Here is an 18,651-nt window from a genome sequence, read left to right as displayed (position 1 = left end):
ATTTGTGAGCATTGTAATATTCTTCAATTAATCAAAGAATTGTGTGGTGTGGCTCCCGAGAACGTAGGCACGTTTGCCGAACCTCATTAAATTTGGTGTTCTCTGGTTTGATTATTCTTTCCTGTAAGTTTTTCTTTTATTTGCGGTGATTTTCCTACTTGTTAAACTCTTAGCACAAGATTCGGAAGGACAAGGGTTTGATTGTGTGATTCGAATCCCCAACATCACCCTAACTGAAAACTCTTTCCATGTGCATATAACCCATTCAAACTTAGTAGCGCATTTAGAATTTCAGGTCAAATGGGCCTAACTATTAGAAGCCTAAATCATAGAGCTTCAAAACCTGAAAACCAAAACAACACTAAAAAAATTTCAAAAAACCCATAATTCAAATTCTCTATGTTACCTAGGGATCTAATTTTGCAATTCCAAACTTAAAACGGACTCAAACCGTAGTCTATGTCATGCATTCTCATCAAGTGCTATAATTTTATAACATTATATTTTTATTTTTTAGATAAATAGTCACCTTATCGTCTGCCCCTCTTAGACAAATTTTTCTGGATTCGCCACTGCATGCAATAGGGTATGTAAGCCCTATTTAGCCGGATGGGAAGAACTGAATTTAAAACCCCAATGCAAGCAATGATAGATAATCATTAGGTAAGCACTCGTTGACCTATTTCCGAAAAAAAAAAAAACCAATCCCTTCTAAACAAACTACACCTACCAAATATCAGCGATGATTTAGCTCAACTTGCATTTGACAACCTTCACTCGAATAAGGAAAATAAGGAACCGATCAACCACGAAGAAGAAAACAATTGCATGAGTCTAACCAACCACCGTACTACTACTACTACTTCCCAAAACATAACAAGCAGCATTGCACGCCTACTATAAATACAACCTTTATGTTCCTTTATAATCATCGTCAAAAAAAATATATATACAGAATCCTGAACAATCATGGCTTCAAGCACAAGGTTCTTCGCCCTCGCCGTCTTCGTGTTCTTGAGCATCAGCGTATGCCAAGGGGCTCGTCACCTGTTAGACACTCCGGCTGCAGCTGCGACCCCTCCAGTTCCGACCACCCCAACACTCCCAGTTCCGACCATCCCCGCGTTGCCTCAGCCCCAGCTCCCTCCGCTGCCCCCGATTCCCATGAATCCTGCCATACCGAATTTTGCAGCGCCTCCCATGCCAGCGATACCGACTATCCCTGGAATTCCTTTCATACCCGCTTTTCCAGCTATCCCGGGCATCCCATTTCTTCCACCGCCTCCTTCGACGAAAAGCCCTTGATGCGTTGCTTGAATGTAGTGTTGCGTGTTATGTGGACTTCATTGTGTTATTATGATTATGGTGTGTGAGGTTTGGTCGTTGTTTTTGTTTGGTTTATAGATCTGTGTTGTTTGGTTAGTTGAGTATGAATTTAGTAGTTTGTGTTTGAGTATATTTTCATGCATGTGTTGGGTTATGGATGGAGTTATATCTGATTACAAGATGCATGTATACTAGGGATGCTAAACCGTATTCGTATCCGATGAAATATCCGTAACCGTATCCGTTAGGATACGAATATGGTTACTCAAATCTATAACCGATAGGATATGGTTATGGATATGGTTTTGTAGTGAAATATCCGTATCCGTATCCGAAATATCCGAATACATATTAGTCATACTCTTACGATAGTTTCGATTCTTAGATTATGGATTTGTGGTTAATTTTGATGATCAAGATGACTAATCTTAACTATTTAGTTATAATGGACATATTAACGAACTTTTTTTGTATCACATGAACTATGTTTTTCTCAATACTATCTAGTTTTCTCATATCTGTTTTGTATCCGCATGCATATCCGCTTATATATCCGCATGTATATCCGTAACCGTATCCGATTTTAGCGGATATGGTTATAAGTTTTTCTTACCGAGGTATATCCGTATCCGTATCCGTATCCGAGATGGGTAAGCGGATATGGATATGGTAAGCATCATATCCGAGCCGTATCCGGACCGAATGCACCCCTAATGTATACGCATCAGTTATATCTTCACGTTGTGTGACACAAGACAATTTGATTACTTCGTCATGATTAGCCCTGTACTGCTAGATTCTTTCTTTCTATTATAAAGCATGTTAATCGAGGAATAAAAAGATATAATTTTTCTTCACCAAAGGGCTATCTCAATATTAAATCCAGACCAAAGGCAATTACCTGCTGAATACAACTCGACACAAGTTTGCAGAAAATTATAACGATGACTGTAGTTTGTAAAAGATGATTGCAGTTATGCTTGTGGTTATTTGTTTCACTACAACTTTAGTTCTCTAGACATTACAATTTTGAATTTGAATATCTTAAAAAAATAATATTTGACTAATTTACCGCAACTACATCTGCAACCGTAATCACCTGTTTTCAAATAATTTTTTCACGAACCAACACCGCTTAGGAGCTATTTGGTTGTACGTACATAGGGCTGTTTCGTGGTATGTAAATAGAGCTGCAGAAGTAAATACTCAACATTTATATTGCACGAAATAAAATAAGATAAAATAAAAAGAAGATTTTACATTATCAAAAACATACATCCAATTCGAGGTAAGAAAATCATTCACACCCATGTTTCCTCTTTTGCACCATTTCTTTCAACCAAATTCTAAATTTATATTGATAATGTATTTTCCACAACAAAATTGCAAATATCCAAACTATGGACTTTAAGTGGTAGAGTACGAAATTAACACCCGCTAAAATAAGTTTCGGAATAACAAATTAGCATCCTTATGGTACAGTATACACAAGCAAAACATTTTAATTTCATCTAACAAACACAACTACCTGTTAATGAGAAGATGCAGCCTGGAGCGAAAAAATTAATTATGAGGACAGAACAAAATCTAAAAGCTTAAAACTCAACTAACTAATCTAGAACTACAAAATTTCCACCCATCAGAAAGCATTCTACAATGCCTCTATTAACCTGAGACACCTCTATAGTTCATTCCTGAATGGCTTGCCTCCAGCACATTGAAACCAAGAAAATTACGCAGATGAAGCCAAAAATGCCATTTTGTCGCTGAATGACCCCAGTTCCCTTTGATGAGGGCAAATATGACAATTGCCGAACATGATATCTTAATATCTCTCTTGGCAGGATTTTCCTTTTTCTTTTTCTTTTTTTTTTCTGTTCGAAAATTTGAAGATCTTAAATGGTGAACTAATCACTCCAGTGTGGTATGTCTCTTTTCTAGTAGAGACGACAAAAACGCTGAGCAGAGTTTTGTGAGAGGTGGAAGAACATGGGACGATCCACTGAAAATAGTCTCCCAAGGTCTTTCTGAAGGCACAAATGGAATTTCTTGGATCTCATCCTTCTTACTATCGAATTCCGGAAGCTCCCCATATATTGACGTATACCCAATACGAGCTGGTAAAAAAATGTTATCCCACAGTTAATAATGTCAAAAGTGCAACTTCTACACCTTAAACAAGACATAAGATTATTCAAACTTCAAAGTCTTGGTGTGATGAGGTAGAAATTTATGACAAAATACAAATGAAATATGACAGTAACAGTACTCTAAAAAAATGCATGACTTCATCTGATGATTTTAACATCTGATGATTTTAAGAGGTTCTTGTATGCTGACACGTATACTGCCAATTATCTGCACTAGCTATGCATCAAATGTAGGGTATTTGGGGGACTTATTTTATCAAAGTACATTCTCAGCTTACTTCCCTATCTGCCTGTATGGAAACAAGCCAAATAAGTTTGGCTTCTAAATCTCAATTAGAAAAGTTAGCATTCCCCGGCTTTTGAAAACCTAGCTTATAAGCTCACTCAAATCAACTAGGTTTGACCAAGCAAATGACTATTCTACTCATAATTTTTATAGAAATTTTAACATAAAAACTAAAAGCCACCAAAAACTGACATTGCTTAAAAGGTTTTTTTTTTAAAGCCTCCCAAACACCCTCATAACCAAATGACAGGGATTTTTAACTTGCATTTAAAAGGCCACTTTCTAGAGATTTAGCTTATAGAATTTTAGTGACTACAAAATATGATAATAATAATGCCGGCAATCAAATATACTATATGACATGCATATATATATGGCCAATTAGCAACGGATGTTTACAGCATGAATGAATTAAGCCCCCAGAAAAGCACATAGGACAAGATGTGGCAAATGCTAGAATTTGTTAGTCGTCATAAGGCAGCAGATCCAAAGAGAGAGAATCAGAAATACCTGTTCCATCATCAGGAAGAAGACTTTTAATGAGAATTCCTGCTGATTTCGGGTATCTGTCCTTTGTGTGGATCAAAGATTATATATTCATGATCACCATTTATATATACCAACAAAGGAATGCCACTTCCATCAGCATCTTCTACATCGGTATGCTGACGAGATGTATCAGGAGGCATAAAAGCAAGACTGCCTTTTTTTGCCTGATTTCCAGGAAGAACAGTCAAAAAAAGATGACGATAGAATCCAAAATTTAAAAACATATTTATCATATTGGATAGGTCTGCAACTTGCTCAGGGCATAATCATGCTCAGTCAACCCAACCATTCATAGGACTGCATTGGAATAAGAGCTTAGGAAAAAGGCCTCGAGCTGATTATACATACACAGCCTAATATAAAAAGTGTGAGTTTTGGTTGTGCTCAACCCCCACCTGAGCCTGACATAATCCAAGCCAACCACAAAACCAGACCAAAGTACACGAAACAAAAGAGTTAATTGCTGATAGAGCCCATGTACAATCGCCCAATTGCAGATAGACCCTCAGGAGCTCTACTGTTGCAGATAGAACCCTGAGTGAATCTTTTTGACTCCTTTACCCTCAAGAGGTATATTTGCCAAAAAAAAAAGCTCACTAACAGTCAAGGAGTCGAAAATATTCACTCAGAGGGTCTATCTGCAGCAATAGAATCCGCAACCAGGCAACAGTACCTGGTCGCCTATCTGTAATTAACTCTAAAACGAAACTAGGTATACGTTAGATATATTCTAGCAAGACAGATCTAGAAGGTCCACACATATATACTCACAAATTATATGCTATAAAACTTAAAAACTAGTACGCATCCACATCAATTGTGTTAATAACTCCAAGGTTGTAATGTTAAGTTAAAAATTGACAGAAACAAGAATCAGCATCTAAAGGAGCCCATACTGATAACTCCACTCCCAGGATTCATTGTAGGAGACTAGGAGAAATATACTAGCATATAATATGCACAGTTAAAGGTCACATTCGGTAGGGAACACCTAAAAGAATAATATCGCCATGCCGAAGACCGAACAAGTGGCAGAAATAATAATACCTAGTCAATACTCCAAACCTATTCCGAGGAACACCCTCCCTATTTACTTGCCCATTCCTTAAAAGGGGGAAAAGAACAATTGACTATTTCTCTTAATGTTTAAAACATGGAGGACAAGTTGGCCTTGAATAAGACCATGAGATAAAAAGAATTTTTAATGGGCTTTCTCAACATTAGTCCCTTAAATATTTAATGCTCTGAAATTAGTCCTCAAATTATTGAAATTGCTATTAGGGCCCCCAAGTCTTTTATATTGCTACTGGTACTCTTGATTGTTTTGTAATGATTTATAGAAATTAGAGGACCTAATTGCGATTTTATGATTTGAGGGACTAATTTTTAAACTAATAAAAATTGAGAGGCCTGATAACAGTCTCAATGATCTGAGTGATTAATTTCAAGATATTAAAGATTTAAGGGACCGTCTCGAAAAACCATTGTTTAATGTGTAATTCGGTTAATCCATGTCACTTAAACTAATCACGAGCCAAACACAAGCAGTACCTTCTTCACCATCCATGTAGCCAGAGGAACAGGCTTTTTCACATCAAACAACAAAATGATACCATTTTGGTCTCCTGTAGCAGGTCCATTTGGTACTTCGGGCAGGACTAGGACAGCAAATTGAGACAAATCTTCTGTACAAGCTACGGCTGCAATAAAACACAAGGATTATTTTTTCCCCTTAAAATGAGACATCAAGAAAACACTTGGGTAAATAATAAAAACTAAACAATAAATTTTAAATCATTAGTCTATGGTCATACACACCTTCTGCACGAAGTTTATAAGACCAAACAATTGAAAGGTTTGACAAATCCCAAACAGCTAGCTGTGGATTTGAACCTTGAGATAGTGTCACAATATAATCTGACTTCCCAGCAAAAGAGATTGTAGTAATCGGCTGTGAAAAGAAGAGGGGAAAAAATATTATTAATAATTATGAATTGTATTGTCACTATATGCCTTCTTCAAGAATTGGGAAATATGATGTTATATGTGCATCACCGTGAACGTATCTCCAATTACAGCCACAAGAGCATTCTTGTCAGGGTCCCACAATGTTACAACAGTCTCTGCTGCAACAGCTAGAACAGAGCCATCAGCAGAAAATGCAGCAGCAGTCATAGGCATTTTCCTGCAATTCAATATTCTTATAAATATAAAATCACACAAACTTGCTGAAGAATCCAGTGATAAAATTAACAAAATATATGATAGATACTTGTACGATCCAACAGACTGGCATCTCCATCCAGATTTCTGGTGATCTTTCTGCTTATCAGAATAATAGAGCCAAACCTACAGTTGTAAAAACAATCAGTAAAGTTCACTTACAAATGTATAGAGAGGAGGAGACAACAAAAGAAAGAATGAATTGGACAAGTTACCTTAAATTCGCCACCCAAAGAAGTACTTACAGCCATTCTATAGCCAGATCGGAATGCAAGAGCAGAAACTTCTGCATAACTAAGTTGAAGTGAAAAGAGAGATTAGAAATATCAACCTTAATTTCCATAACAATACGCCTTCTGGTATTGAACTCAACAGAAGGTCAAACTATATTTGCATCTTTCATAATTTCTATGCATGACTATGAAGTATAAACAGTACATTATCACCGTAAAAATACAAGGTACGAAGGGGACTAGAAAGTTAAAATGACAATTTTAGTTAACATGATTTTCTAAGAAAGCATACACAGTGAAAAGCGTTAGTTACTTCAGAAAATTTATGTACATTTGCAATTCCTTTACTATAACAGCGATGCATTTTAAAAAAATGACAGAAATATAAGAGTACATCTGCCCTATCAATAAACCTAGAAGTCTCATCTAAAACAAGAGCATCATCACATCATAGAGCACAGTACAGATGTCTAACTTCAGGAGAGTTGGCAAGGAATGTCTGACAAGGATCGGTCTAGCAACCACAAAATCTAGTAGAAATATTTTAACTGATGTTTTAGTAACAACAGAAATGGTGATTGACGAGTCAAACACATGCTAAGTCAGTCATATAAGTAGTATATAGAGAAGATGTCTCCAAATAAAGTTATATAATGCAATGCTAAAGTTAAGATTTCCTCTTCTTTTAGTTACAAGTCGATGGGAAAAGGCATTTTATCACTGAGCTCTTTAGATTAAAAAAATAGTTTCCGCAATCAACAGTAAATGCACAGTTATAGTCCCTCAATAAACAATTTAGAATCCTGGAAAGGAATAGACAAGTTCAAAACCTGACTCAGTGTGCAAAGATGCAGATAGAAAGATTTCACATTTTAAGGAAAGTTCTTACCGCAAGCATGAGAAACAAACAGGATGGAGAGACAAATGCCATATAAGGTGTACGTGAAGTAAAGGACCTAAAGTTACTTTTCAGTTCAAGTTATGACACGATTAATAAGTTGAAACTCCCAAGTAAATTTTGTCAAATAACTGCAGACTAGCTGCTAGTTTGGAGGCAATTGTAGAAATACTTCTACGTATAAAACAAACATTTATTCTTCGTTTAAAAAAAGGGAAGGAAGGAAAGATGGAGCTTTCTAGTAATTAGGTGAAATCTTCTTTGAAAGGCAGAAGTGCAAGGCAAGGAGTTGGACCCTCTTATAAAGCACAGCATTGCTTCAAGACGTGAGGTGTAAACCTCATAAATTAGTAATATTTTAATTAAAATTTTTTAAATGTTTCATATATAGTGGTATGATACATACGAATAAATATATTCAAGTCGCAGACAATAAATACGAGTGAAACAAGCCAAGCACAGACATAAACTGCACACAAATTAAGCTGCATATAAAGACATCTATCTTATCTATAACCATGGTCATAATAAAGTCACCAGCCTAGAGTTAATTATTTTGAATCAGAACTTCATTTATATTATTTTTTGGCAGGCAGGAAATAAGAGATGTAGAAGAAATAGAACATCTCCTTAAGTTTCTTCTTTTACTTTTGGAGAAATCAATAAAAGTTACAAGAGATGAAGAGAGTATTGTTTCTCATGCAAGTCTATTATGGTTTGCTCAAGGGTTCCTAAGCAGGCACTGTAAATCTATCTTGTGCCTATGCAATCCTGCTATCACTCTCCTGAAGGAAGATATAATTTTTATCTTTACAAGTCTCAAGTATCAAATATTGAAAAAGAATATATTTTCCTTTGATTTCTTTTTATCTTCCATTCTGAGATTGGATAGGTTTTTCTACGAGAGAAGGGAAAGCAGAAGGAAGGTTATAAAGCAAACCACCCAAAACTTGTGTTTGTTTACAACTTTTAATTAGTAAGCGGAGGGGAGGGGGGGTTAAAATAGGCAAATTCCCTCGCTTTCTTAACCCTCCTAAAGTGGACGGCTTGGGAGGGGAGGGTTAAAAATAGGCAAATTCCTTCACTTTCTTAACCCTCCTAAAGTGGACGGATTGGAAGGGAGGGATTGAAACTTAAGTAAAACTTTCACAATATTCTAATATTGCCTTTAGAAAAAAAATACCAAAATTAGGTCCGCATTAATTCTTCAAAGGATACATTGGTCATATGCAGGATTCCTTCCTTTTCCATTCTCTACCCTAAACAAACACAACTTACTTCATACTCTCTCTTGCCCTTTTTGTCTATCCGTGTATATCAAAACACAATTTATATCATTCCATCCACTTCCTTTTCATTACCTCCCCTTGGATTTACCTCAGTCATTCCCCTCCCCTACCTCTTTGTGTATCCAAACCCATTATTAATATTGTTCCAAGACCAAATTCAGAAAAAAAGAGAACTAAAAATATAAAGTAAACTTAATTATTTCATCCAAAGAAGCTAATAGCAGAATTTAAAAAAAAAAAGTATTCTACCACTTTCTTAACCCTCCTAAAGTGGACGGCTTGGGAGGGGAGGGTTAAAATAGGCAAATTCCCTCACTTTCTTAACCCTCCTAAAGTGGACGGCTTGGGAGGGGAGGGTTAAAAATAGGCAAATTCCTTCACTTTCTTAACCCTCCTAAAGTGGACGGATTGGAAGGGAGGGATTGAAACTTAAGTAAAACTTTCACAATATTCTAATATTGCCTTTAGAAAAAAAATACCAAAATTAGGTCCGCATTAATTCTTCAAAGGATACATTGGTCATATGCAAAATTCCTTCCTTTTCCATTCTCTACCCTAAACAAACACAACTTACTTCATACTCTCTCTTGCCCTTTTTGTCTATCCGTGTATATCAAAACACAATTTATATCATTCCATCCACTTCCTTTTCATTACCTCCCCTTGGATTTACCTCAGTCATTCCCCTCCCCTACCTCTTTGTGTATCCAAACCCATTATTAATATTGTTCCAAGACCAAATTCAGAAAAAAAAGAGAACTAAAAATATAAAGTAAACTTAATTATTTCATCCAAAGAAGCTAATAGCAGAATTTTAAAAAAAAAGTATTCTACCATTGAGACCAACAGGTCATGAAAGCAGCTAATGAACGTTAGATAGTCACAGTGCTCAAGCATAAACCAATTAACAAAACATGCAAGATATTTGTGACATATTAAAGTTCTTAATTTCCAACTTTTACCTGTGCGGCTCATAGATGACAGTAACCAAATTATATTCTCCAACTCGAGACCCCCGGGCCCAAAATTTCAGAGTTATAAGATCCCCTAATCCCTCTTCCGGAAGCCTAACCTCAACAGTACTCATCATGGAGCCATCTCCTGAAAGAGACATCAAAGCCACAAACACCTGCAACATCGAGCTAACCAAGTAATTCCAATTCCAAGACATAGGTTAAAACACAAATAAAAGAGAACAGCCTAGACATGTTAATTTGCTTATGGAAGGTAAATGCCAATTCATTTTCATAAGAGAACCAAACAGTAGCACATACACATGCCTAATGGCAGATTATGGAAGAGCTATAGACGTGACATGTAATAGCAGGGTTAAAAAGTCAAGTCAGAGGACCGTCTCCAACAGGTTTTACCCAGAACATGCCGCTTTCTCTAAGTACAGCTTCTTTTGATATCTGAAAGATGTTTCAACCAAAGCTTCATTCTATAATCGCTGTAATTTAAAAGTTACAGGCAGAAAGGTTCTGCAATATGTATTGCAAACTTTCATCGCTGAGACAGCAATCCAAATCAATCACCACATAGAGACATACCAGTGATGGAATCATAAATAATCAAGAATAGCTTCCTTTAAAAGTCCTAATTATCTACTTTCAACATTACAAGGTCCTCTGTAAATTCTTGACTTAGACTATGGAATTAAAATCAATTCCAGATGAGGTAGAAGCTATGAAGCACGGACACGCATAACATGAAGCCGTGTCGTGTCGTGTCCGTGTCGGACACACGTGTCGGACACACGTGTCGAACACACGTATCCTATGCATTTTTTAGGATTTGCCTCGTGTCGGCGTGTCGGATGGCCGTGTCGGATCCGTGTCCATGCTACATAGGGTAGAAGTAGCCAGGAGTATCAAAATAAAGTTCAGAACAACCAATAAGACTAATTAAGTTATTCACTCATTATTATACAAAAATTACATGCCTCCGGCAGTCCGGCTTAATAAAATAAATTGCATTTAGTTCATGAACAATCCCACTTGTAAACTGTATAAGCATGTAATTTATAGAGGGATCTTTGATGCAGTGGGCAAATATGGTACTTTTTGTCTCCTCTTTTGTTTTCAAGTCAAAATCGCAGTTTATTTAATTCACCACATATTTTTAAAATTTACCACAATGTGTGCACCATGTCCTTGCCTCAATCAAACCTTCTGTAGATATATACAAGGACACCAGATGTAAAGTTCATAAACAAGAATAAATATAGCATGTTATGAGAGATTGTGATCCATATGATTTCCCGATGATATACCATCTTCTCTCTGCCAGGCATATCTGTAGTCAAAGGTATCTGTGGGCCTTGGACTATGTTCGAGAGATTATTTTATCATCTGATAGAACTTTGAGTAATAGAAAGATCGTCAACAAAATCAAAGGCATACGTTCATGTCTCAGAACACATGAAAGCTCGATCACCCTATTTAAATTCATATAAAAAGAAAACATAAATGATACAGTACCAACTCAGTTTACACTCCACATAAGATGCTACCTAAATTACTAGTATCTATAAGAATCAAAATTATTGACATTACAATTGCGTACATATGCTAGACAAAATTAATTCCTGAATGTTCAAATATTAGTTTTAAGTTCTTTCACGCATTACTAAAAATGAACTCATAAAATATTTAGTCTGTTTGACAACAAGGTTTTTCAAGAAAGTTGCCTTGCAATCTTGCCCATAAAGTGCAGAGCATATGAAAATGCCTAATCTGCTAGGACTACGCAGTCTCAACTACTCAGAGTAGATCTGTTTTGTGCTGTTGTCAAACAAAGAATACATAATTTATTCTGCATGACAACGAAAGGGAAAAGTAACTTTCACGCCTGAGTTTTCCTTAAGCGGCTTGATCAAAGGGAATTAATCAAAACGCCATGTACGCCTAATGCAAAAACCATCTTGTATAACCACCATGAAGCAAATTCAAACTATCGAGCCATCAGGTGAAAGAATAAAAATGTAGGTGGAATAAACTTAGCATGAGGTCCCGAAGTCATGTCAAAAACAAGGACAAGACTAAGATCCATGACAGGTCTCCCTCAAGTCATAGTCTTGCCCATGCTGTTGAAAACAGAGAGTTCGAAAAATATCATGATTGTTTGACACTACTAGTTTTTCTTTACACCCCTAGTGTTGAGTGTAAACTTTCAACTGAACCCCTTTTTCACTGTATGTATCATGCTGACATTTTGCTAAAGAACCAAGTGATGCTGCAGAACCTCACAAGCCTATGCAACAGGAGGCAATGCCCCCTTCCTCCCACTAAATAAGAGTCAAGTACATCATGAAACTAGAAAGATAGTCATAAATCTAAAAATTACAGGATGTTACCATGGGATCATCAACAGGCTGGAAATTTCTTTCACATACTTGCACCTGCAAGGTTAACAGTCTCATGAATCACGAATTCTATAAGAAAGATATTTAGAGTCCCATCTGGTAATGCAATCATTAAATAATTATAAGTCGGACTAAAGAAGAAATTTGTTAAATTGCACACCTGTGAAACTTCAAAGTTCTCGAACAAGCTGAAGAACTGTATACAATGATCGGAAGTCCGAAGAGCAACTAGCCCAGAGGAATAGTCAAACGCAAAATCACTACTAGGTCGTTTGTGCATATCTGGAAATGAGAAAGGAAGCTGAACAAATGATGTGTTAAGAATTTGTAGTTAATATTTCTTCCATCAACAATGAAAATAAATAAAATAATGCTTGAAGGAGAAGATCTCTTATTCTTCTCGGTGTATTAACACAAGCAGCATATAATTAATACAAGTGACCAACCTTTATCCCACCAATAGACTTGACAATTGCCATGGAAGGCATCTTTATTAGGTGAATTGAATTATCTGCGCAAGATATCTGAAAAAGCTGATTTCAGTTGGAATCCAAATATTCAAACAAGATTACAAGATCCAATATTCACAAATACATCTTTTGAGGCCAAAAAGTTATGATATTGACTGCAAACAAACCATTGACATAAATCAGCATGAAAGGTAATTATTTCTTTTAGAACCCTTTATTTTGTTCTCAGGTATAATAGCTTTTAAGAGACCATATCGCAAAGGAGGAGGTTGATCTAACAGGAACATACACAACATCTGACGGTAGATAGACAATATCTATAAAACAGTTCTGAGTAATGCTATCCAATCTTTTCAATCAGTACCTCCACCTACGACCTACCACTAACTACATAGACAAGTAAAAATTCTTGTATACTTAGATAGATCACATATATATATCCAAGATGACACGTCAGTATATAAAATTAAGTTCTCCTGGGTTTCTTCAAGTTGTCAGGGACTGAGAAAGACAATTTTCTCATTTCAAAGATGTTTAGCGTAGTACCTGACTGTCAAAATAACTGCCCACATGAAAGTCTAAAAAACTATTGTAGAGCATATAGCAGATATTACGTTTGATATGATAAAATTAATCTTCTTTCGTTGCATAATGAAATAAAAATGAGGTATCATTAATTTCACTAGTCGATGATTTGAGTAAGGAAAATTATGTTTGTGGAGGCTTCTGATGCATTTGTTATATAGTAAAATACCTACCCGGTTTTTTATTTCAGATACAACAGCAAAGGATACTGTGTAAATTGGAAAAGATCAGAAAAAACATCTGGTATGTGTGTTAGAAACATATCATGTATCTATATGCACATACTTGCAGTCAACATTTTACACACAAACTACAGGACAACCCAAGTGGGCAATGACAGGACACTGCAGTATCACCATATGAAGAAAGAATCGAACTTGAAGATTAAGCGAAACAAGGAAAACATTAACTTCAAATATCATTCACATAAATATGTAACAAATGCATTTGCATAATTTATAAAACACAAACCATGAAATCATAGTGTTGTAGTCATCATATATTAGAGTAATCAATGGTATCTGAAAGGCAGCCTTACACATGAAAGAGAAGGATCAGGAGAATGTGTATAATATAAAAGCGGGGAGCCCAGACGAGGTTTAAACCTTTTCTTCCCAGTATCCAATTGCCAGACAACAAGGACTCCTTCTTTTCCACCTGAAAAGAAAATGATTGAACAAATAAAAACAAGGACTTATGCCAATTCAAAATATATGAGCACAAACATACTTGAACAGCAGAAGCAATGATTACCTCTAACAATGAAAAGAGTGTTTCAAGAATTAATCAAAGATCAAAGGAAGGAAAGGTCTCAATTCCAGGCAGTCATAGCTATTTAGGAATGCCACCTCCTAGGCATGTAGGTAGGATCTTGTTTACTAATATGTTTTTTGTATACTAGATATTTAATAAAAAGTTAACCCTACATTATCAATATATGTAACCAGATATATTCAGTTCCAAATCAAGACATTACAAATACCATGGCTTCATAAATAAACACGTCTAATGAACAAAAAAAAGGGAGGGAAACCCAACAGTTTAAGCATATAACATGATGTAAAAATAACCTGCACTACGTGATCAGCCAAATTTTGGCATTTCATTCTTTTTAAATTTACCAAATTGCTTAATCATTCTCTTATTCATTCGCACTACTGACTGTGTGCAATCAGGTCTGCTAACAATCAAGAGTCTTTGGCTCTGTAAGCTCAGGTGGCTGTCATACAGAAGCTCTACCCAGCTTTGCAGATACAGAGGCAAACCACAAGAGATAAGACAGATATGAATAAGAGAAAAAAAAATAAAAAGATCAATAGCAACAGTCTTCCTTTGTTTCTCTCTCCTGTTTCGCTATTTTCATGTCTCATTACGCATTCGAAGATGAGAGATTAAAGGTTTTAGTTCCCCAACTATAGAAATACTTGTACTGTATACTTTAACCAATATAACATTCCCTTTACATGCAATTTGATATATATGCACTCTGTAAGATTTTAAAAAAAATCATATCATTTAATTTTAACCATAATTCTAAAAGGATTTACAATAAGTAGAACAAAAATAGACTACATGAAAAGCATTTTTAGTAAAACTAAAAAGAGAAAAGAGCCTATAGCACATATTGATGATCAAGAAATATATAAAAGTAATCACATTCATTATTTAGGATTAGGACCAATCATTCTTGGTGATGGTGAGGTTGAGGTTGAGGTTGCTCATCAAACCAAATCACGATGATCAAATGAAGGAGTGCGTCTAGAGTCTTATGTGATTGTCGAATGCCTATGAGACTAAAAGAAAAATTCTATAGGACGGTTATAAGATCAGCAATATTTTATGGATCAGAATGTTAGGCAATTAAAAAAACATATGCAAAAAATAAGTATGGCAGATATGAGAATGTTACGACGGTCTTGTGAGTATACACTAAAAGATAAGATAAGAAATGAGTGCATTTATAGGAAATTAGAGATCACTCCTATTGAGGATAAAATGAGAGAGAATCGACTAAGGTGATTTGGCTATGTATAACGGAGACCTCTTAATGCGCTACTTAGGAAAAGATAATATTTTAGATAATGGGCCAAAGAGATCTAGAGGTAGACCTAAAAGAACTTGGTTGAAAATAATTAAGAATGATATGATAATAGTTAATTTCATGGAGGAGATGACCCATAATAGAAAGGAATAGAAGAATAGGATTCACATATCCAACCACAAATATTTAGGATAAAAACTTTGTTGTTGTTGTTGTTGTTTTGTTGTTGTTTTGTTGTTGTTGTTGTTACCCATATGATGTCAAAATATGACTTAAGCTGTAAGGGATATACCTAACAGGACTCCTGCAGTTAGACTCTAGAAGCCTTGAAATGCCTAGGCATTACATGAACACTGACAACAAACTCTGATAGAAATGTATACAGGTCATAGTAATTCAAGATAGCATGTGACTGTTCCCATAAAACTTAAGCAATGAAATCATTCACTAAAGGAAGCAAAAGAAGTAACTTATTCTGACACTTACACTGCAATAAAGACTGCACTATGTCATTACCATATGAACATGACAACATGTAGAGGATTCAGTACCTGAATATAAATAAGCTCCATCTGAGGAAAAGAAGAGAATATGTACTGCTTCTGGATGCCAATGCCAGGTCGAACAGGAGTCTGCGTCATCATTGCCTCTTACCCCAGGATTCCCTTCCTCATTGTTGGTTCTACCTGCGCTCAATTTTCTTGAAGTTTCTGACAAGTTTCGCTTTCCAAAGCCTCTCCATATCAAAATTCTCCCAGTTACATCTCCACCGGCAATTATTCTTTCACTAGGATGAAACGCCAGAGTGTTAAACTTTTTGGTGTGATGCAATTTGATCCTCCTAATGTCGTCATATTTGAACTCCTTTGTCGGAATTCTCCATGTATATATTTTTTGCTTGTTCTTAATGCCGATGAATTCTCCAGAACTGCTCATGGATATTAACTCTGGTCTGCGGGTCTACAGGCACAAGACTGAGTTCAGTTAAAGATAAATAATTGCTTTATCAATAAAAGAAATGCTCTTGATGAATTTAACTTGCGCTAAAAAAAGCTGAGGAGGTTAATGATAGAGTGATGACTATAGCTCTAATTAACAAATACTATCAAAACTTGAAAAAGATGTTTATCGTTCTATATTTCTATTGGAAACATAGTTTCAATACCCATAACTACGAAATGTGATGTCGTGAGAACTAACTGGTATACTACAAGGATGTGAACAACATGACTAAGAAATGACTACAAGAAAAAAAAATTAATAGCTGTCAGTTTTAAGGCAATGAGTGGTCACACCTCAGCCAACAATCCCCCAACACGACGTGAATTGGTTAAGTTGTAAATCTGGATCTGCCCACGCAATGCCTTGCGCTGATCAGCAGGTTTGTTTATATCCTCAACAGAAACAAATGCATAGAGGTTGGAAAGCTTCTCACTGCTATCAGCTGAAAGACTTGAGATATGAGGAATAACCTGCAAGACATAAACAGCATTTAACAGAATAAGATGAAAAGAATGTTATCTGAAGGAACAAATGTAAAGATGAACAAAGCTCAATGTTACTAGGGAAACTTGTGAAGGACGGCAAAAGCTATACTCAATACGGATATGCGAATGACAAAGACAACTTATAGTTTACATTCTTTAATCAAGCAAATAAACGCGAAAAATGATTGTGAGCATCTTTTTGAAGTTTAACAGAAGAACTGTTTAAACGACCAAAGTTATCGTCTTTTGTTAAGTAGACACAAGAAAAATCAAGTATATCCCTGTGTGCCAGCAAATTAAAAAAGCCACATATACCCCACCATAGAAATGCATTCCTTTATTTTACACAAACTACGACATCTTAAATGCAAAAATTCTTTTTACTCGAACTGTCCACAAATTTCAAATTTAATAATCCCCTTGTTTTGAATCAAATGAGATACATTTGGGATTCCGCTTACCATAGATACTATAGGAAGCTGAACTTTGATCTTCTTCACCAATTCAGGCGCCGCAAAATCCCAATAACAAATGGTAGAATCCCTCGACGAAGTCCAGCAATAACACATAAATTTCCTCGCATTCGCGGCAACCGGAACAACAACAACTGAAGTAACCAAATCAGTGTGGCCCTCTAATTCCGTTACCTAAGCAAATCAAGATTAAATTTTGATCGAAACCCATCAAAGAAACCCACAAACTGTTACAAAATTACTTCGAAAGCTAGGGTTTTACCAGCATCCCGGTGTCGGTGCTGAAGATTGAGACGGTGTTTCCAGTGCAAACGAGCAGCTTTTTCGCGTCATTGGAGAAAACTGGAGCTGATGACACGAAGTTGTTTCCTCCTGTGATCATGATTTTGATGATTGAATCGGGATTTGATTTTTCTCTCTTTTTCCTCCCTCTTTTTTGGGTTCAATTTTGTGTTTGTTTGAGCAGTCGAGCGAGTTTTAACGGTGGGAGGCCAGTAGCGATGAGAATTAGGGTTTTACAGGGGCCCTGCAGCTCTGCTGTATCTCCGGAACAGGGTAGACTTATATGCTGGGTTTTTTTCATATATCCCCTCTACATATTTTGAAAATTTCATCAGGCTCCCCGGACCTGATAAATAGTGCTCCCGCCACCTACGATTTTTAACGAATAATACTTCCTTCGTCTCGACCTCTTGTTTCCCAAAATAACATCTAGCGCTTGGTCTCTCTTCTTCTCATGAATTCGTAATTCTCAAAAACTCCTTTCTCATTTCTCTCCTTCTTACTCGACCTTGATGGAATGAGCACTTACAAATAAGGACTTGAACAAAGATTTTCGGACAAAATGGACTTCAACTTAAATTTTCTTTGATAAAAGTATTACAAGTAGTGCACTTCTTTCCTACACCTTTCTTGCACCTACACGTCACTTCCTCACTCTTCTCTCTCTAAAAGTTTTCTTCTCACAGCCACTCTAACTCCCACTAGGCTTCAGCATATCTCTCTAGCTCTACAAAGCAATCACTTCACTTCTTTCTCACACTCTCTCTTTAACTCTACATAGCCTACTCTTCAACCTACACTTTAGCCTTTTCTTAGCTTCACTCTTCCCTTCTCTTGTTTTCACTCCCTTGACCCAAACCGAATGGCAGCAACCCCTTTTAGAGCAACTCCAACCATTGGCTCTATTTTGGAGTCCCCACTAAAGCATATTCTAAGGAATATGTCAAAATAGAGCTTTACAACTCCAACCACACTCCTCCATTTCCAACTCCATT

General features: G+C 36.1%; 2 protein-coding genes across 2 annotated transcripts; one reads left to right on the top strand and one right to left on the bottom strand.

Moving 5' to 3' along the window:
- LOC109847793 (RNA-binding protein 12-like) lies at positions 970-1,305 on the top strand. Its single transcript, XM_020417033.1, has one exon. The coding sequence runs from the start codon at positions 970-972 to the stop codon at positions 1,303-1,305; it is 336 nt and encodes a 111-aa protein (XP_020272622.1).
- LOC109850084 (WD repeat-containing protein 75) lies at positions 2,747-17,907 on the bottom strand. Its single transcript, XM_020419999.1, has 16 exons — positions 17,637-17,907; positions 17,363-17,548; positions 16,710-16,886; positions 15,966-16,374; positions 13,912-14,030; positions 12,765-12,842; positions 12,479-12,619; positions 12,310-12,354; positions 9,917-10,083; positions 6,750-6,828; positions 6,584-6,660; positions 6,367-6,496; positions 6,130-6,262; positions 5,863-6,011; positions 4,273-4,475; positions 2,747-3,443 (listed from the first exon to the last, which is right to left on the bottom strand). Exons 1-15 carry the CDS (start codon positions 17,754-17,756, stop codon positions 4,299-4,301), a joined length of 2,187 nt encoding a protein of 728 aa, XP_020275588.1. The 5' UTR covers positions 17,757-17,907; the 3' UTR covers positions 2,747-3,443; positions 4,273-4,298.

Source organism: Asparagus officinalis, chromosome 7, assembly GCF_001876935.1.
Source record: "Asparagus officinalis chromosome 7, Aspof.V1, whole genome shotgun sequence".
Taxonomy (NCBI): domain Eukaryota; kingdom Viridiplantae; phylum Streptophyta; class Magnoliopsida; order Asparagales; family Asparagaceae; genus Asparagus; species Asparagus officinalis.
This window is presented reverse-complemented; position numbering and strand designations above follow the sequence as displayed.